General features: G+C 44.3%; 1 protein-coding gene across 4 annotated transcripts in view; it reads left to right on the top strand.

Moving 5' to 3' along the window:
• The window catches only part of LOC117204525 (3-phosphoinositide-dependent protein kinase 1), a 407,721-nt gene that overhangs the window by 46,519 nt on the left and 339,265 nt on the right, over positions 1 to 21,937 (top strand). For 2 of the 4 annotated variants that reach the window (XM_033442017.1, XM_033442020.1), the window contains exon 2: positions 18,904 to 18,930. The exons of the other annotated variants lie outside the window; for them this stretch is intronic. In XM_033442017.1, coding sequence (XP_033297908.1) covers positions 18,904 to 18,930 — 27 coding nt within the window. The remainder of the gene's footprint in view (positions 1 to 18,903; positions 18,931 to 21,937) is intronic. 4 annotated transcript variants of the gene reach the window in all.

Raw genomic sequence — 21,937 nt, 5'->3', positions numbered from 1 at the left:
AAGAGAAGTGCAGTAAAGGCATGTTATGGAGACGCGTCCGACATAAATCACCGTAGATTAACAATAAAAAAATATATTACCCCACGCGGAATGACTTACCTCTAGCTAGGGCGACAGCCACCTACAGCCCTTTTATACCGTGTGTTTGAAATAATAAACAGGACCGATGTGTCCGTGCGCCAGCGATCGTATTGGTTCTACGTGGAGGGCCGACGAGCACGTACGGCCCATAAAGGGGGCCGTAACAAGGGCCGTGAACCTTATAGACTCTCTCACGGCAACTACTAATTCTCGAGTGTTCAACGAACCGCTATCCGAATGACTCAACCTTGCCTCGAAATCGATCCTGCCATTTTTCGTGGACACGTGTTAGTTTATTACCTGCCACCTGTAACACTTCTTATCTACTACTTTAAGCGTGAAATTATGGTAAATAAGGGAATGTTTGACGTTGCAGAGAAGTAGAAGTCGAAGCGGTTGAAAGATGGAATTGGTAAAGAAGGCGATGGATTTAATCCGAGATTCCGAAAGATGGTACGTATAAAGAATGGAAGAACGAGCATTCGCTATTCCATCGTTACGTACCCCTCTCGATTTCAATAAGAATTCGCAAATCCTTAATTCTCGGTGATCATCAGGAGAGTCGAAATGCAAATTGATTTATACAAGGCATGTATGTCGATACCATAGCTGATGGAATAAAGGAATCACTCATGTTTATTAAAGTAGCGGAAGTCGGCTAGGTTCCATACAAACTATTTCTTTTTCCACTTACGGGATCAAGAATTTATACGGCTGAAGGGATCTAAACGAGTCTGGCCGATTCGCGCTGGTCGAGGGTTGAAAGACATTTTTACCCCGACCGATGCTGTTCTTCGTCCATAGGTATATGAAAACGCCCTACAGATAATGGCGAGTAACGGGAACAATGCGCATTAGAGAGAGAAAGAGAGAGAGAGTTCACGGCTATCGCGTAGTACTGCATCGCACGAAACGAACAGCGTTCCATGGGATCCACCGAGCTACGAGTCCCACGAGAATATTCGCCCTCCTTCGAAAAGATACTGCCTTCTGGCCGGGCTTTGAAGTTAGCGCCGGACATTGGTAATCAGAACATCTGTCCAAGACTTTGACGCAAGTCATTACCATCAACGATTTCAACTACGTTCGCTGGAATCGTTCAAATTCCAATTTTTTTTTAACGGTCCACCTGGTTGTAACCTTCTAACGATTTCCGTGTTAGCCGCAATTCGAGGCTTCTTCGAAAGCATCGTGTATTAGAGCCACGATACGGTTCCCTATGTGGAACCGATGATACACGTCTACCAGGGTCCAATTACCCACGCGAAACAAGCGAGGGGACCGGGATTTCCTTTCAAGGAACGTTTCTTGGACTCGTTCGGAGGCCAACATCGGCGAAACGAGCGGTTCGTTAGAATCGATTAGACGAAGGGGGAGCATCTTACGTGGCCAGACTTCTGGGCACCGTATTCGCTTTAAGCGAGACTGTCGCGCGGCTCTCTTTGAAAAATCATCCGGCGCATACTCTATTTCCTGCAGGTTCGTCGTCGTGCTCCTCCTCGCCGATTCGAAGGAAAAAAGGCCGAAGAAAGAAGGGTCGAGACTGGAACACGTAATCCGGGCTAGCACGGTAATAGACTAGAACTTACGCGGAGTTTAAGGGCGTTGGTAGCGACGAAGCAATATTACGAAATGGGGCAGTTTTACAGGCAGTAAAATGTTGATTGGAATCCAGCCGATCGTTTCTCTCTTGGTTTTGCCAACCCTTCTATCCTCGTTCTGACCCGTTACCGCCAACCTCAACCCGTTTTCGTCCTTCTCTACCTTACCCCTTGTGTACGCGCTTTTCTCTGTTTTCGTTCGTCTCGCTACAGCATGATCGTTGCGCATTGGTTTTCCAATGCATACCAGACATACACATACCGGGTGTATCTATGTACATAATACGTAATACGCGGTGGGTTGGTGCTCAACTAACGTAATCGAGACTTCATCTCTGCGTTCCCCTTCCTTGATCCCCACCCGGAACTGCCTAATTTCTGACTGGGTCTAAACGCAATTTGCAGTATCATGCCGTGAACTCTTATTTCTGCATGACGTTGCGACTCCGATCCCCCGCTCACAAAATAGGGAGTCCCCGTGAATATAATTAAAACCAAGGTAGTTTGCGTGTCACCTTCGGAAATTCCTTTTTTTTTTTATTTGACCTTAACTCGGCGAAATTTTAGCTTGAGAAATACGTAGTTGTTAGGTATAATTAAAGGAAATGTTGTTTTCCTTCTGTCGCTGCGGGACAGGGATCCGTTTCCAGATTCGAGATTCGAATTACAACAGGAGCACGGTTAGAGGACGCGTTCGAATTTTCAGGAATTTGCGTGCTACAGAAACGCGGTAAAGGGCCGGAACGTCTCGTTCCAGGTCACCGTTCTGGAACATCAAAGCACGAACGAATCTAATTCGTAACGTTAGCCAGCACACGTGCCTATACACACGCGTTAGAAAAGATACAACATCATCGTTTAGACCATTATTCTGTTATGAGATTTATGAAGTTGTTGCACCGTGATCGCATAAAGAAAGTTTGAATTGTTGCTTATTCACGTTGCCGCATTCGTTCTGGCGTTCTTCGTGATAAACCAGCGTGCAGCGTCATGCTTGTTTGAATTTTATTTCCACGTGCATGCGCTTTCGAGTCATTGCAGTTCGTTCCATGCATTCTTTCGCGAATCCTACTATCCTTTTTTTACTCGGAGAGGAAAGAAAAAAATTTAACAGAACAATTGTTCGATAACAATAATTATTTATTAAGGGGCGAAACTTTCTAATATCGCACTTTCCACAAAAAATTTGGGAAAGGGAGGAAATCTGTGCAAAAAAGACGAAGACGAGAGTGATCGATGGATAGAGTTTCGAGATTCCACCTGAACGGTCGATGAAGGTGTGTAAAAAAGGAGATCCCGAGGGAATAGGCTCTAACACGGTTCGGATTGCTCGGTTGTGAATACGGCGTTCGGGGTCGAAATCGCGTGACGGATGCGAGGACAGTTTGAGAAACGCGCTACGCGTCCAATAGGGACGTTTATTGTGTCCAGTCTGGAGAATTTATTGCGATATGTCATCCTCTGGAAGCTGCCCAAAAAGTCGCCAAGTAGTTGGCACATTTGGGTTAACCAATCCTTCTTGAGGCTCGTTCCGAATTTACGGGAGAATTAGATTTGCTAAGATTAACGGATCGTTTCGAAACATATGTCGGTGTTGTCTTTTCTTTCGAATGTTTCTTTTTCAATCTCTTCGATCGCAAACGAAATTGGTTATATGGGAGATTTTACATTCTCGATTTCATGCATTATAGAAATTCTTACGCTTTCACGAGATTGCATCTTTCGAGCATTAATCTTGCTCGATAGGTCGGTCATGTAGCAAAACGAGAGTCGGCAGACGCTAAATTGAAGACGAAGTGACACGAAGTTCTCCAGTCGGCGGTTATCTGCATCGTCGATACAACTCCATTTATCATTCGCATTATAGTTGACAGCTGTTAATCGGTGTTCCACGGGGAAACTCAGTCGCATTTCGATTGTATAGAAGTCAACGACGAAGCCGCGAATCTCATTGTGATTACCAAGCAATATATTAAAGTTTGGTGTCGTTCGAGAGTGTCCGGTTTGTCGGAGGCGTAAATCATGTTCACAGAGCAGAGGACGCGGCTCGTAACCACGTAACTCGTGGCCATACGAAAAAAATCACACGAGTCCACGTTCCCATATAAAGTTCGCGTACGCACGAAATCGCGTAACTTGTAATTTGCATAATACGCGTTTATACATACCGTCGAACATGGAACACGGACAACGGTTCGACGAAGTCGATGAGACAGATGAGCAGAATATATAAGAGGAGCAAAGTCGAGCGCCGTAACCCGTCATGGGCTTTAAAAAGCACTAAATTAAAATTTGCAACAATGAATCCGGGCGGCGGTTAAACCGGGCAGCCGGTTACACGTACTGCCCATTTCCGGCGCGGGTCCAGGTGAAACCGAATATTAGCCGCGCGTTTCAAGTCATTCATTACTTCTCCCGCGTTTTTTGTCGTCTCGCCTCGTAACCTCGATAGTCGTCCGTAGAGTTCTGAAAACACTGTAGAGCGGCGGCGACCGCTGCGGCGATGCCAAAGGGAGAACATCGGCCAGGGGAAAGGGGGAGTAGAAAAAAAAAGAAAAACGAGAGCGAGGAACACGCAACGAATCGCGCCCGGTCCGTTCCTCTTGATTTATATCTTCGCAGGAGAATTGAGATTAACGAGGTGTCTTGTTTCTTCTCGTACTTTAGTACCTTTGTCCCTTGCGTTTCGTATACGTACGAAACACCTTATTTTCGTGGTATCGGTGCGGCAGGGTTTGGGCGCGGACTGCGCGACGCGGGTTTTAAATCGGGTCTTACTCGCGAAAGCGAATTGCGTTGTCACTGGGGACACGAAGAATCTTCGCGCTGTCGTGGCACGCCCCGAATTTCCGACACCGGAATGGAAAAAGAAGAAATCCGACTGCTGTTCTAATTATTCGTGTCCTTCCTTCGAGTGTTCTTCCTGGGTAGAAAGTATATAGACGCGACGCGTTGTGCGTCATTTCGTCTTAAAAATAATCGTGCATAATTTCCTTTTTTATACACTTTGAAAGAATTAGGGAAGATCACGAAGAACGAAGTTGACGGAAATTGTCCAAGGGATTGGTTTAATAATTTGTTCGCCGGTAGTCTTTTTTCTCAGGAGGCGACGCAAAGTGCTTTTTAATCTCAATGCAGGTGCATCGGACGAGGTCATGGAGTATCTTGATTAAGATCGTCGTTTGTTATGCGCGTGGTTCTTCCAGTGGCGTCGATGAGACCAGTCGTTGCGAACGCAGCGACGTGAGAATGTAACCGAAGAAAAGGTAAAAACGGGGACGTGGAGGAGACGTTTCTGGCAGTTTTACGTTCACCGCGTCTACATTTCCTTCCTTTGCTTTGTTCGGCATATCGTACGTTCGACCTGGGATAGCTACGTGTTATTGCGCCCAGTTATTACCATATAATATTACCGCGACACTGAGCTTTACGATTTGATCGTCACTGTTGGCCGTTGCAATCTGTACAGCAAGTTACCGCGATCCCGTTGCTAGAGCTTCCAAAGTGGAAGTCGTTCCATCTCCCACCGGTTTCTGTCTTCTTCCATTTCCCTTCCGTTATTCTTCCATCGCCTTTTTGATTGTTTTTTCGAACGAGAACTGTGTTTCCATCTTATGAACTATTCCGGCTATCGAGTTAAAGAACAATTATTAGGCAACGTTAGTCTAATTTTCGAAATCCTTCGAAAAACAAAATTAGTGACAAAAAAAATTAAAATAAAATAATAAAAAAATAATAAAAAAATAAAATAATAAAAATTATTGACAGCGACAAGATAATACTACCTATACAAAGAGTATTCTTTCCCCGACTTCGTTATCCGTCAGTTACTCTGGTGAACCGTCGACGACAGTGACTACAACGACAAGTTCATCGGCGCGCAGGATCTAAATAAACGTTCGTATCTTCCCCTTCCTCTCTACTTTTGCGTTTTGTACTTGAAGCACCCAGTCTCGCCTTGATTTCGAGGCAAAAGTTCGGAGGACGCGTACAGTAAAAAGTTTACGGTTCGGTATCTCTCTTCCCGAGGTACCGTATTGCAACGGCGTGCACGCTGATCGAGCGAGTTAGGAGACGCGCTGCGCTGTCTGCTCGTCGGCCACGTATTTAGCTGCAAAAATTGCTCACGTAGCGGTACGTGATCGCAGCGTGACGCGCCAACCCTCGGATAAGGTTATAATCAAGCAGTTAGACTCGGCTCTCGTCCCGGAGCTCGACGTGTTTTGTGGTTAATTATACCGCACGCCTTATTGTCGACCAATCCCGAAGTTTCGGATGTAAAACGGATGCAAACGCAACGCTATGTCCACGGTATTTCAGCTAGATCCCCCATTTTTCTGCTCGGCTGACTTTTTGGTAGAAACTAGTCCGGATTCGATGGTAGAACGTTGTGCAATAATATGAGTAATTGTTGAAAACAAATACGACACGAAGAATATAAATCTTTATTTCATGCCTAAACGGAAAGTTTGAAAATTATGGGAAATTTGTGAGGATACATCGATCACTTTCGTCGTTTCGATTCTCGCGACATGAAATTAAGAAATAAAAGTTTAAAACGGCGCAGTTTTATGTCGACGAGCTCGAAACATGAAAGAAGCAATTACGATCGCCGACTGCAAAACGTTCGTGCAGTTATGCGGTCAAGAGGCACTATTTTTACGTTTTACTGTTACTAGTACGCCATTTTCATAGTGTGCTTCATTACCTGAGCGAATTTGCATATAAAACAACCTAGTACGAGGAAGCGGATATGGTTAATTTCAAATTTCCATGGCACAAAGCATCCCCGTCGATGATTTCCATCGACGAGTAACGCGTATCGTTAATCGTACTCCTTACTACTGTCGTTATATCCCTTACAATCTCAACTCCATTCCTCTCGGTTCATCCGAATTAATTTCCACGGATGATAATGAGGTGGCAGCGCGTGTAATCGCAAGCGCAAAGAGACTTTCGTTGCTCGAAAAGCGAGACGAAAGCCCCTCTTTCGACAGTCGTCATTCGTACAATTCCAACCTAGAACGTTATCGTTTGTGATCTTGAGCGAGAAGAAAAAAGGTCGGAAGGATGGGAAAAATCGAAGCGGAGGAGGCAGCCACCCACTTCTGCCCTCCCTCTCGCGTTCCGTGTTCGACAAACGTCGCATCCGGAAGTGACTCGATGATACAGAATATTAATGAAACTCGCCGGGACGCACACGCGGCGTAGCGTATCTACTTTCATCTAGTCGCGAGCTGTGGGGACTGTGAGCGGTTTGGAGGCGGTGGCCGCGCGACACGCACATGCCGTCGTTGTACGGTCTCCCGTAACACGTACGCGTCTGAAAAACGCGCGACGGCCATTACTCTCGGATCGGAGGAAGCCGTCTGGCGTCGTCTAGCGGGCCGCTCGAGGCATTAACAAAGTAGGGCTCTGGCGTAAAAAGGGGTGGGAAGATAAAACAGGTGAAACGCTAAAAAATGGGTCAGCCCGCCTTGCCGCGCGCTCACCCTTGCCCCACGGCTTACTCTCTTGCCCACGCGCAAGATCAGCTCGCACACTCGCGCGCGCAACATTTGAACATACGTCCGCTTGTGCTTGACGCGCGACCCGGTGCGCGTGTGTGCGCTCACCTACCGGGGGATTGCGTACGGGGGTGGCTGCTTCGAGTGCTCACGAGTGAAACGGAGACGGTGAATCGGATTGCTACGAGGGTGAGCGAGAGAGAAAGGGACGTAGGGAGAGTCGAAAGAGCGAGAGAGGGATCGTGTCAGCCAGCCAGTCAGCGGAGGAGAGAAAAGCTAGAGCAGAGGGAGGGAGAAAGCGAGAAAGAAACAGAGAGGAAAGGGAGGGAAGAAGGATGGGTGAGTTTGGAGTTGAGTTGTCGGCGAATGAGGGCACTGAGGCTGGCGGCAGAGGGTGAGGCCAGACAGAGGCTATTGATCCACCAGGATCCACCTACCAACCCACGTTAGTGGGATAGGCTCGGTTTGAATCGTCGACCCACACACGGGCGCGCGCGAGCGCGAGCAAGCGTCCGCGTATATGCACGGTTACGTTGAAAACGTTTCGAAGGGCTCTCTTTCGTAAAACGTGCCCTTCGTACGAGGATTCTTACATGCGTTCGTTCCCTATCGCGTTGCACATCTGCAATTGGAGAAAACGTTTATCTTTCTTTTCTCCCTGTTTTCTAAAAGAATTTCATAAGTACGGTAATGCCGAGGAAAAATGTAGAATTTAAGAGAGAGAGAGAGAGAGAGAGAGAGAGAATGTTTCCGAAAGATATAAAGAGTAAATATATCGTTCGGATAATTCGTGAAAAAATGTTTCGAGTCAGATGAAAACGCGTCGGCCGAAGAAGGAGGCAAGAGCGTACGAACATGAGGGATTATAAAAATATTTTGAGTTGGTTTTAGAACCTTCCCGCGGTGAAATTCTGCGTAAGGTAATTCTGGGTAAGGTATCCGTATGCTTAGAAACAACTGCTATGCAAATCGAGCACGCTACCCCTTTTTTACTCAACCTAGCGGACATCGTTTGACTACATGTAGATGTAATCTGACTTTATGACACGAATAAATTTATTTTTCTGTATCAGGGCTATCTATACTTTTGATCGTGTGCTCGTACGCATCTGTAAATCAAAGAAGAGCGTGTTGGGCCACGTAATCTCTGACTTAAGGTCAAGGGCGGTTCGTTACGTAGATGAACGTCTCTTATTATAATGGCCGCAATTAGTGATGCAATAATTACCATAAAAGTTTTATAACGAAGGAGTAACTTAATCTGGTGTAACACGATAGTGGTTACAGATGTTGTTATCGTTGGTGAAATACACATTTTCTGGTTCTTTGTCGTGGGAATTAACAAGTTCGTACACAGTGTAAAATTTAATAAATTTCTAACAGGGAATGAAGAGAAACGATATTTCTACACGTCAGGCTACGTAATTAAATTACTCGTACAAAATTTCTAGACCGATATACCTACAGGAATTATCAAGCGCGTTATTAGGGATTTCATCATTTTCGTATTAGGCGTTTCCTCTTTAAACTTCAATTTTCAAACCTTCCATTCTCTACGTTGATTTCTCTACGCTAAATTCATACAAATTGTGCAACTTCCATTGAAAGTAACAAAATCGCTAGTAGAGAAGAAAATGGTAGTATGGAACTCCGTATGTTGGAATACCACTATAACAATAATATTTCAAATAACATATATCGCACAAAAGACATTGCTTGTGTGTCTGGAAAATTATCCCATTTTTCTGGCTCCTGCAGTTTTCTCAAATTTCCGGAGTTGCGCCCCTTGCGTGAGAAGTCGGACGATAATGCGAGGACCGACGCTAACGAAAGAGAAGAGAGAGAAGCAACGAAATTGTATTGTATTGTATCTGTTTCAGCCTGATTGCCTGCAAGCTGAACTTGGTTTTGCATAATTTATGAACATATAACTACAATAGCGTAAAAGTAAGAATGTTTCATTTGTTTAATGAAATTATTTAACGTAATTTTAGCGGAAACGGTTTGTCCCGCGGTTCTAACTTTTTCGAGTTCAGAAATGGTCGGCAATGTCGTCTGGATCGTCTTTCACGGGGACGGCAGAGCGCAGGCACTTGAGGTGTTCAAATGAAATTTGCATGACGAACGCGAGTCTGAGTTTTACTCGGAGATTCAACAAGAAAATAAAAATAACAGCCGCCGGCCGTTTAGCGGTGCACACACACATATTTTTCTGTTCCGCAGTCAGTAACGAGCATTCTGTGAGATACGGTCCGTTGCCTGCGGTATATCGCCTAAAGAGCGGCTGTTTTGCATAAATAACTGTCCGGGGAGCCGATTCAATTTTCTCTAGGCGTTCCTAACGGATCAGGTGGTTCTTAAAATGGCCCTGTCTAGCCGACACGGAAACTTTCATTCTCGGGGAAAAGCGCTTCAGGACAACCTGTTTCTGTTCTACCCGTCTTTATTTTCTTTTTCTTCGTTTTTGATCGAGGAGCGTGATTGAGAAGCGTAGGAGAGAGAGAGAGAGAGAGAGAGAGAGAGAGAGAGAGGGTGCAGGTATGGAAAAGATATATTCGATGGGATAATCGAGGAGAAAGTTATTGCTCGGATTTTTCGCTTGAAAAATTATAAGATATAAAATGAAGGTTTTCATCGAACGTGGTACTTGACCGATCTTCTACTGTAAAATTTTAATGATTCACTGCAATTTTAGGTTTAAACTAACATAAGAAATACGTCGATAGTCACATCTCGATAATTCTATGAAACATCTGTAGTTAATCCTCCTTAAAGGAGACTATTTTTGATTTCGAATCCTCGATGCTCGTTTCCACGCACCCTCGACGTTTAATTGAACCCGCAACGTGTAATTCCAACGAAGTTCATAGACAGTTTTATGCGTTGATCGAGATTTATTCGCAGTATACGTGGCCGATCAACGGACCGGGTTGAAAAAAAAACGGGTACCATCGATTTCATTAATATTCATTAGCGGTTTCAATTTCGACTCGCTCGTTTATCACTCGAATGAGCATCCGCGCACGAATACACGTTGATGCGCATTATTTTGCCCGCAGATAGGTTTTCGCGTTCCTTCCTCCAAAATTCGCCACTTCGGGCAAATTGGATAGAAATGAAAGCGACGACTGTGTTTGTTTTTACCCTCGTACGTTTACGTTTCTTTTATCTACGTTTATCTATAACCTACCCCTTTCGATATTTCCATTTCCTTTCCAATTACATTTATTTCGATAGTAGTAATATAAAAACACCGATGCTTCAGCGCGGCCGTTAAAGGTAAATGTTTTAAAGAATCAAAGGAAGATTAAATTGAAAAGAGTTGTCGATACGTTGGCATGCATCGCGGTGGTGATTACTACTCTGCTCGATGGAGGAAAGGGTAAACGTCGTTTTCGAGATTCTCTGTTTCAAGATATTTTTTCATATTCCCTTAGAAAAAAGGACACCATGCGTTCGTGCGGCATCTGTGCCTCGTAATAAACGTGATCGTTGACACATTGTTTCCACGCAACAGACATAATTTTCTCACGTTTTATTTTCGTCACAGATGTAAGCGTAGAATTTTTGTATATTCTGGTAGCGGGAATTATTTACGAACAGAATCTTTAACGCGTTCTATAGAACGAATTATACGCCAAACGGAAAATTCTACCTGTATATGTATTGCTTACTAATTTGCCTATCAAATCGTGCACACGCATAGCGCTAAGTCGGTTGTATTTTAGTAAACCCTTTGATAGTATCATACGCGCTGGCGCGAATTTTACGAAGGGCTGACCGCGCTAATACGTTTACAGATCGAATGTGTGCGCCATTAGTAAACGCTCGTAAATTCGTAACACGTGTAAATGCGAATGGAAATAATGGTATCGCGTAGCTCATTAATGGCCGCTCGGGCGATCTAACGCGATTACAGTCGACGCCCGACGCCCGATGCCTGGCTAAATATTTCGGGGAAAATTGGATCGAAGGAAAATCGAACGATGGCTCTAAGTCGCACGGTATATCTATTCACTGGTTTTCTTGAATTTAATTTTCCGTCTCCACGATGGTGCACGGCACGTCATAGTTGTAAAACATTTTATTGAACTACTTGGGTTAAGGCGTATCCAGCGGGTAGGTCGACTCGGATAGGGGTTTGGAAATATTCGAAACCTCGAATAATAGTGTCCTTCCTCCCCGATGAAATACAATTCACGGAGGGAACATAAAAAGTCGCGATGAATTCTAATAAGACGTTCCATTCTTTTCCTTTCGATCCTTTCCGAGACATCTGTTGACTCATTAATTTTTAGATGTTGCTTGTATGAAATTACGAATTAATAATGTAAAATATTTGTCACAGTATTTCTTCTAAATAACCACACTTTCCATCCTTTGCGTATTTAGTTTTGCGGTGTATCGATTAAATATATTGATTAAAACCACGCGTTTCCTCGTTTCCACAGAGTATCCTTTTCTTTCATCGTATCTTACTCGAAGATTCGTCCATACTAATTTTCCCTCCCTTTCCTCGATCCCTCGAGCGATACTGGTCTCCTGTTCCACCATTACCGAGCTCCGACAGCTCGCATAAATTCTTTATTCATAAATCACTTGGCTTTTGATATTTTTCGCGTCGTCATCGATGCAACATATATTTCGGTCCGTGCTCCCGCGAAACGGTCCTCCTTCGCGGTGGCAACTGGCAACCCTTCGTTCGAAGGGCCGAAGAAATTCGAAGTGGCCTTTCCATCGCAGGACTGCGAGAGAAGAACACGCCGAGAGATAAATAAATTACACCAACGAGCGCAATAAAGAGGAAGAGAGAGGGGGAGAAAAGAGGCAAGAGACAAAGAGAGAAACGCCGAGAGGGAATTGTGCAGGGGACAAAGGAAATGAGATCCGCGGAAAGGCGCAGATATAACGTTATAAATTTATTTATGCAATACAACTTGGTCCATTCGAATTACAATAGCGCGAAATTTAATTGGATCGTTTACAGACAGTGGTCTCGCGCGGCACGGTATCGGAATAAACGCCACCACCACCATCCCTAGCTTACCCTCGAAGCACCTCGGCCTAACCCTGCCCTCTTCTTTTTCTTTTTCTTTTCTTCCTTCTCGTTCACCCTTGTGCCGGTTGTCATCGAAAAACAAAAGAGATTCCATCGACTTCCCTCGAGCACGCGGTTGGTTCCTCTCTCTTAAACTCGCTACCAGCGTACAAGGACACTCGTGCACCCTTTACTTTCACCGAGACGAGCCTGGTGCCCGCAATCGTAGCGATTTTATCATTTCGCGTACAACGATAAAACAATTGGAATCGAGTGTATACTCGTCCCGTTCGAGGGCGGCTCGACGTTTTCCTTCGGTTTCCGTACGTAGTCTCGGCCCCGCTCTGCCTTTGACGGCCTAGGACACGCTTTTATCGGCTTACAGTGTGCCGCGTAAAACGAATTAATTGTCTCTGTCGAGTGTGCGTCGCAATTAACCGGTTCCCTTGATGCGTTCATTTCGTACGCGGATCTTTAAATCACTTCAACGACGAATTTTTATTCTTTGTCCCTGATCGATAACGATCCGCGTGGATCTTAGAAGAAACGACACTGTTCCCAGATGCTCTCAATCCCGACAGAAATAAAATTCCCAGAACAGTAAAATATTTTTTTCTTGGCGAAAACGAGTTCGCGAAACTTCAGAATTCGGGAGAGTCCCACCAGGCTGCATCAGAAAATTGCTCGCAACTAAAGCGACAAATATCCGTGTAGCTTCGTTCTCATATTTTCCAGGTTCATCTTTGAAAACGTTATCGTTGACAAAGTGTCTCGAAACGAGCACAAAGCGGGCCAGAGAGCGAGATCGTGGTTAAATCGTCGTTCCTAAAAAACATTCCGTTCTCTATCCTTTGCCTCTCTACTTACCCTCCGCGTCCTTCAGAACGGTTTATCTCATCGAAGCAGCCATGGAATATTATTTCTGATATAATTCTCGGTCGTTGGGTTTCCTCCTGGCTTCTGTCGTTGCATCGCGCCGCCTTCCATCCCCTTTTTCGTCGTTATAATTCCCTCTATCTTCGTTCCACCGACTCTTTCTAGTTCTTCGCTCGTTTCTCCGCGCTTTGGCTTCCCTTCAGCGACCGCAGCGCCGACTCAGATCTCCTTCTATCCCCGTTTCATTAATTTCATCCGCACGTTTTACGAGCGGCATCCGCAGCCCGAAACAAATTAATTGCGCCACGCCACTCGAATTAATTGGCGAGCTTGCGAGTCCTTGCGGCGAAAGTTCCCGCGTAAGCGTACCTGTTTGCGATTTTCAATCCAATCTTTTTCTTTTTGTTCGTCTTCTTTTGTTTCTTCGGGTTCTGCTTATTTACAGAAAGAGAATCTAGAGTGGCTGCTAGTCGGATTTGATGAAGCGAGTTCGTGTTTCAATTTCAACGCTGGGGAAGAGTATCTTCGCGTGTAAAACGCGGCAGACAGCGTGCGTTCGCGAACCTCTATTCCTCCCATACTCGGTCGGAACCTAAATAGCGCGATTCACGCGTGCAACGAGCATTGAGAACTCGGCGAGACGGTTTTCGGTGGGTTTCGTTTCGAAGATTTTTTCAAAGTTGTCGCTTTTCTTCGTCGCTCGTCAGTTTGAATGACGGTCGACACGCGAACAAGTTACGTTTGATAAGATCCAAAGTCGACGAACGTGCGATTTCAATCGGCGCATTGCACTGATGTCGCGTGGTACGCGTGAAACGTTCGCTAATTAAAAACGGCGCGGAAATTCTTTCAGGAAGTTTGAATCGACAGATCCGTTGAAAAGAAGTCGAGGAGGAAGTTCGGAGAGTTAATAGACGGATTTCTTCCCTTCCCGTGAAAACTTCGTGCAGTCTGTGTGGCCGTGTGAAACCTTGACTCGATCTCGGTAACGAATCTGTAGAAGCGAGATTTAACCTCGTTAACCGTGTTTACGCTTCTACTTCGATCAGTCGTTGGGAAGTTAAACGAGGACATATTTAATCCGGCAAGTTAAGTACGCGAATTCGTTCGTTCCATCTGGGACCATCTGGGACATCGATGAATAAGAGGGGACATTCTATACGATTACTTTCGATTGTCTCACGCTTTCAAAGATATTAATAACGTTCCTGACGATTATTCGATCGAACGCGTCGTCTATTTTTGTCTGTTTAAATTTTACTTAAATATTCGTTAAATCACGTCATTAAGTCGTGACCGGGTAGAACAAGCGCGATACGAATTCAATCGACGAGGTTCAACGATATCGACGGTGAAGCAAGCTCCCCTCGGTCAGGTCAATTTCCATCGTTATCTGGCGTGTGCTAAACGTGAAAACGGTAGAACCCTTAAAAACGTTCTTCCAATGACGACATTGTGGCGCGGCCTCGTAATACCGGGGCAATAACTAGGACCTCGGTTTATATCTGGATTTACATGTAAACGTGCGTGAATCGCGGAAACTACCTCACAGCCAACCCGCCATCGCCCCTCAACTAGCCAAGTAAATTGGTAACTAAGTGGCAGGGTAATATCGGTAACAGTTTGCCACAGGAGCTTGTTGCTGTTTGCGACGCTGCTATTGCATACACGAGCGGAAGTTGTTGGGAAGAAGGCGGAGTAGGGACGAGGCTAACGATCAGCGTAAAACTCTTCTTTGTGCGGCGCGGCGGTTCGTTCGTTCCGACTTCCGGTCCCAGCCAGGAAGGTACGTGGTTCCCTCGCGTTTACCAGGGATAACGGTGAAATTATCCTGGAATTTTTAACATCCACGCGATCTTAAATTGGTTCCACTAATTTACGATTTGAAGAGCGCGCAAAGGGGATACAAGTGTATACACGGACGTACATTTAATTCGCCTTATCGTTCGAGTCTCACCAGATGTCTCGCAATTTGTTTTCATTACGCATCTCACGAAGCTTTCATTGACCCGTGAACTCTAAATCTTCCTCTGCGTATACGGCGAAGTAGTTGCTTTTCTTCGTTTTCCTTCTATCATCGTGACAGCTGTTAATCTTGCGATAGAATGGTAAATAAAGCGACGTTCATTTGCGAGTTGCGACATACCACGCTACGTTTTAAATTGCACGCTCGGGGGAAAAAACAAAATAAGGGGACCGCGTTACTATCTTCAATTGGAAGAATCGTGTCGTCGTTGTGCGCCGTGTTAGAACGAAATGCCTACTCAAACGTATCACAGATTCCTCGTCTGCATCCAGATAGTTTCATTGAAATCGATTACGCGTTTCGCTCGATTTACCATGCGGATGATTCTCCCGTGCAGTACCTTAAGTTCGTTAGAGGAAACGTTATACAGACGGTCCGGTAAGACGTTCGGCGGTGCAACGTAATCGCGTATAATTAACAGCGGTGCCATTAACGAAGCGCAGCTTGGTAGCAATAGTTACGACGGTCACGTGTGCCGCGTATCTAACGAGAGAGGGCTGCGTTGAAGCGGCGAAAGAATATTGAAAGAACGAGGCGGCCTGGCCTCGGTTAAATTAAGTGTTTCCCTTACGACTAAATGTTTCATATGGCACTTGTACCGTTTCACCGAGGTAACGCTACAATAGGCCGCAATAAAGTGTTAAGAAAACTTGGCCGGCTGACGGGACACAACAGAGAGACTACCACGGTGGTCGGCACACCTTGAGCATACGAATATCCACATCAACTCGGCCTGTTTGTGTGTCCTCTTCGCCCTTTCTCTCTTTCTCTTCCCTTCTCACCTTACCACCACCTTTTCTTCCGCTATCTCTATTTACACGATACGTGTGTGGCCTACGATGCAACCCGTTCTTTTACACGTTCCAGCTCCTCTTCTGCTTCTCCTCTTCTGCTTCTCCTCTTCGCCCCGTTTCTCGCCTTTCCACGCCATCCTCCTTCTCTCCTCCTTTCCACCCCTGTCTACCCTTCTCCCTTCCCCGAACATTCCCTCGACCATGAACACCGCTACCACGATAGGATATCGCCAAGTAAGTTCCCGCTCGTTCGAGCAGGGTCTCAATCCAATAACCATTTAAGAGCCTTACACTCGTACCTTACACGTCGAGGAAGCCGCTTTTACACCGCACCAACCTCCTTCTTGCTCCCTTATGTCCTCTATTTCTATCTTCCTCTGCTGCTCTCTTGTTTTCGCTTCTCCTCTCTAGCAGCCTTCCTCATCGCCACCTCCAACACGCCTCCTTTTTTCCTCCCCTTTTTTTCTCTCTCTCTTTCTCCTCTTTATTCCTTTTGCATCCCCCTGGACACGTTGGCGGATGGTAATGGGGTTAGCCAGACCATGTAAACGTACTTAAGCGTCGCTGATACAGATAGAACATAGCGTTCACTGGATTAAAAAGCATTTGTTTCTGTATCGGTTACGCGTTGCGCGATTTGTATCGTCGGCCGGTAAATTGCGTCTTTATTAGCCATTTAACCTAGCCACGCATTGTACGATACTCACGCGAGATATAGAGAAAACTTTTAAACGATTCATCGTCATCGATATCTTACATTCTTTTTTGTTACATTCTTTTTCACTCGCCGATCCTCCGGCTCGAGATATTGTTTTCCTCGTTGTCCAACGTGTCGATTAACGATGATAAATGATCGGTATTGTCGCCATGTTGGTTTGTTAATGTCGCAGTCAGGACACGATTGCAATACCTGAATGTAATTCCCGTGAAGATTTATGAAATTGCGTCCCGTCGACGCTAATACCGCGTAGTCGTACGCGTTCAATGTCGCGATACGAAGACGCTGGAACAAAGAGGAAAGGCGGACCAAGCTATTGTTATTCTAAAATTTGCTTTTCAGAAGACGCAGGAGTATTATTATTAATATTCATATCACCCCTCGTGGATGCCGGAGAAGTACGGGCCCCGTTGCCCAACCATTTTCTTTCCCTCTCGTACCCCTTTCGGGTACAATGGGTTAAGTAGTGCATGTAAACATACTTAAGGGTGTTTGAATGGAAGGAAAGAAGGGAAAAAACCGGTGCGGTTGAAATTAAAAACCATCGGTGGTAACGAGCTGCCATAAACACCGGCCCGTGCATTTATATTTTCTTCCCTTCCCTCCGATCGCATGAACCAACAACATCTCGTGGTCGAGATAATAAAGAATTTTTCTTGTCGTGTCTCTTTTAACGAGCTCGCAATGATTTATCTATATTGAACCTATGAGACACAATTTTCCATAAATATTCGTTATTGGAATAGAAAATTGCGCAGCAGAATGGGGTGGGAACTTTTGTATATAATTTTCACGGTTTGTGCCAGTGAAATTAAACTGTTGAAAAAACTGAATTGCTATAAATTCGAACGTTAAATTCATTCACCGAAGAGAATTTGGTTTATTCGTATGTTTTACTTATCTATTTATACTTTCAATCTGATTATTTACGTTGTGACTTTGTTTACCTATTGTACACCCTCTGTTTGCTTGTTTACATCTTCCTTCAATTTACGTATATTTTTAGATTATTTGTTTACATTTCGGATTTATCTACGTACATTGTATATTTAGTCGTTTACGTTTTGGTATGACTATTTTTGTACGTTGTTTATTTACATCTTCGACTTATGTTGCGTACAAGTTTTATTTTTATTTCACGGTGCACGGATTTAATTTCCGTGAAGATCAATGATTTGTTGCGACATCTCGAACGTGAAGTCACGCGCGTCTCCATAGTTATTTATTATCGTTTTCCTTCTGGTATCCCCTTCACATCCTTTTTTTTTTTAATTTTCCCTTTGCATTTTCCACAGGTCACTCGACGTTATTGCGCGTAACTCATGCGTCGAGGAAATAGACGATCGAGCTTGTAATCGTGATCGAAATATAGGTGTCTACCGTCTGTGGAATAAAATGTATGAAACTTATCAGACGATAAATTGCGTGCACGAGATCGATATCGTAGTTGTTGCAACTTTAAACTCAAGTATTTATTGTAATTATAACGAAGGCTTTATCGTTCGGTAAACTGTCCCATAATTTTAAAGATTAACCGTACCATGTAACATAAAGATCATTTAATAAATATATTCTTAGTACAAGTTTTTCTATTCAGTTCATTTGTATTCGTCACTCTTCGCAATTTCCAATAATTTCCATGATTTCTTTTTAAACGATCCAAAGTATGAAATCGACAAAAATTCCATACTTCTCATTTCTGTTTCATGTGACGTCGGAATCGACTCGATAACCTTCGTGCAAAACATCGCGAAATTCAACTCGGAGATATCGGTAATCCGTGTCTTGGCTTAACAATTACTAGGTCGATACTCGCGAGCCATCGTCCGTACGATTAATTACCCCCTGTCGAGTGGCGGAGGTAATTGGATTGCAATGAACTCTTATCCTGACGCCGTTTAATCGCGCGACCAGTGACCGCTTTTTATCTATCGATGGTCCATTTCGAGGATGTTTACAAACGCGGATCCTGCTCGAGATAATGGTTAAATATAAATTGTAGCCACAGAAATAGCGTACGGATATCGATAATGTTTCCGTTGCGTATTCAGGGATTCGAAAGCAAATATCCGAAACAAATATCCGATATTCGCCGCGCCTTTCTTTTTTTTTTCGTATTTCGGATAATTTTTGACAATTTTGAAACATTTCGACGCAATTTTTCAATGACGACCTAGGAAGTGATTTCGTTTCATTTGTAAATAAGTTCTGGTCTTATAATAGAGAATTAAATGGTAATTGCTGCGTTTTGTCTTATTTCAGATCGAGGATGATCCGCAGAAGGAGAAGGTAAATACAAAATTACTCTAGTATTCTATTGGAAAACCGAAAAATACTGCGTAATACCAAGACGATCGAAAGGCTAAATAACATAATTATGGTTGTTTTAAATTATACGCGGTGAAAATTATACACTGAACCTTAACACGTAATTGAAGGTAAGGAAATTCTCCTTCGGAGAATTCCGGCGCAAACACGCGGAGGTATGTAGTTGAACCCGTTTCTGCATGCGGTTCGTGTGCAGAATAGGTAGAGTTATCTCGCGTCATCTAAATACCGATATTCAAGGCACTTAGGAATTCTCACTTTTCCTTTACCTCTGTTCTATCCTGACGAATTAACTCAAATTATCTAACAAGTACAAACATCTGCGTGTAATTGTTCCGCTTACTGATTCATTACGCGACAAATGTGTCACACAAAATTTTCTAGTGGTCAAGATATTTTAAGACAAGGATCGTTTATTATACAGATTGCTACTGTCTGGTTTCCTTTAGTATGATTTTCATATATTTCGTTTGGTTTTGAATGGTCACGTTGCTTCGATAATACGTTCCGATTTCACGAATAAATCCTGCATCCAATTTCTGTAAACCAGGGACCACGACCTGTCCCTTTTGCCTTACGGAGAACGATCGGGGAGGTCGTGACAGAATTCAAACAAATCTTGTCCATCACTAACCGTACGAAACGAATTTCTGGACCCTGTCGGGAGATCAGGGCTCCGTCGTCGATCTCTGTGCTCGAATCAAGAAACAGTCAGTGACGTGCTACTGTGACAGAGTAGGTAGTACGTTTCCGGCGACGTGATTCCCTCTCGGACGACAGATTCACTTTTTCTTCGGACGTGAGCGAAATCCAGTCGCTTTCTTACCTTTATCGCTGATAGTCCTAATGTTTTCTCGAGAAAGAATGATAACGGCGGAGAAATCGAAGTTTCTGCTGATTTCTGAAAAATTATTCTACTACTATTTCCGCATTGTCGTTCCACCATCAATTTTTGATGCGATGTTGTGCTATTTCCTTCGTCGGCAACAACGGTATCTCTTAATATTTCACGTATCACTTGTTCTTCGAAACTACAATAAAATCGATAAACGTATTTTTTCGTTTCCTTGACATTTTTGCAACGTTTCCGACAACATTTTTGCCGCTGCTGCCTGCTTGTTCTCTGTATTCTTAATCTTCTTACGTGCTGAATCGCACGACGTAACCGGCATACTCGAAAAGGAGTCGATACGTGGGTCCGATAATTCGGCTACTTCAACGAGAAGATCCTTTCAGATCCAAATTCTTTTCCGGATCCAAGCGAGCCTTTTACGGCAAACCAGTGTAATTAAGGACACGAAGAAACCGGTGACTTCCATATCCTGGAAATCGGACTTACACAAAGTCAAACCAGCCCGGTTAAACTTCAGGTATCTTGATCAACCTGTAAATACTTGTCGGTTCTCTCTGCCGCAAGTTTTCTTCTTTTTGTCGAGCAATGTTGCAACGTGAGGCGTCGGTAGTTTTTGTCGAAGTGAAAGCAGTTACAGTGTTGCAAAGAATGTGGTCGTCGAAGACTAATGTTTCGTGGTAGTTTTGGGGCGGGGTAATTTCCTTAACATAATTTCTGTCGACGCTGCGAACATGCACGTGGCAACAGCCTTAAAGTACGAAGGTTCACTTTACTGAACGACTTTTGGACGGGTAAACTTTTCATAACTACAAAGTAAGTCTTCTAGTCGTAAAAATAAGTGTACTGTGAGCTGGTTTAACGGTGTCTTAAACAGCGACTAACGCACAAATTCTTTTGAATTCCGTATACTATGTCGTGTGCGCGACGAACTCTCTGGAAAATAGAATCGCGTTTCTATCGTCTTCTTCGCTTCGCTACATGCGAAATGGTCGATTATAAAGTTTATACCTGAGAACGGATTCCGACTATGTTTTCTCTTTTTATTTTTCGTAGGAGCAAACAAATTTCAAAGTTTAACTCCTGTAAAATGTTATTTCAATCGAGTCGATTATTTTACATATTTGAACCGTTTATTGTATATCACGAATCAACGGTTAGTCGAAATGATCAGGTAAATAAACCCGAGTAAATCGATACGCACAGATCGCTGCAAAGTGAACACCGAGTTCTGCCTAAATATTCACCGACATGGCGGCTCGAGTCAACAAATATCGACAGAAGTTCATTTTAACGATTAATCCGATTAATGTTATTTACCAGATAACGCGATACATTAGGGTATAGGTATCCCATTAAATCTTCTCGTGCGAACGGCGGAACGAGTTCAAATTACTTCAAATAGAATCTCCCCACCGATCTCACCACGAACCCTGTTTGTTTCATTAAAATTCTCTTGAAAACAATTTTCTAAAACGTCTGGTATTCCATTAGCCGTCATTACGATTAACTAGATTACATTAACTCTACGACTTATTCCATTCATTTGCATCGAGATTCTCTTGCTGGAAAGCCAACCGCGCCTTTTCTAATCCTTTAGCTTGAAGTTTCTTCGGCTTTCCGCGCGAGAAAGCGAGCTGATTCGAGCGTGTGTCAAGGTGTGTGGAGTGGGCGGTTGACACGAGCAGTCCCTGAAGTGGAGAAAGAAGAGAATTGACCAGCGAGGCGGAAGGAGGGCTTGGAAGGTAGCATTAAAGTTCCAGGCGGTGTGCTCGGCCGATTCTCGCATCCACCTCGGCTCGCCGCGCCGCGTGCCATCGCTTCGCTCTGATATCCATATGCAGTAGCCCGAGGAAATAAGCTCGCTCGTAAATAAGAAAAGTTCTTGCGTCTCTGTGGTTGTTCCGGTCTCCCTTTCCTCTTCGTCTCTCTCTTTCCTTCGGTTCTGTCTCCTCCTCGGGGCTGTTCGCCGGCTTTCTCGGCGCGTGGCTTCCGAGATATCGAGTGATTTGTTGCGATTCGCTCTCTTTTTCGCCGGGACACTCGCAAGAGAACCGGCCACCCCCGTTCGCCACGCGATACACCGATAATTTCGGTGCTTTAGGCACGGTAATGGCG

Source organism: Bombus bifarius, unplaced genomic scaffold, assembly GCF_011952205.1.
Source record: "Bombus bifarius isolate JDL3187 unplaced genomic scaffold, Bbif_JDL3187 scf7180000007978, whole genome shotgun sequence".
Classification (NCBI taxonomy): Eukaryota; Metazoa; Arthropoda; class Insecta; order Hymenoptera; family Apidae; genus Bombus; species Bombus bifarius.
Note: the sequence above shows the minus strand (reverse complement) of the source record. Positions and strands in the feature narration are given on the sequence as shown.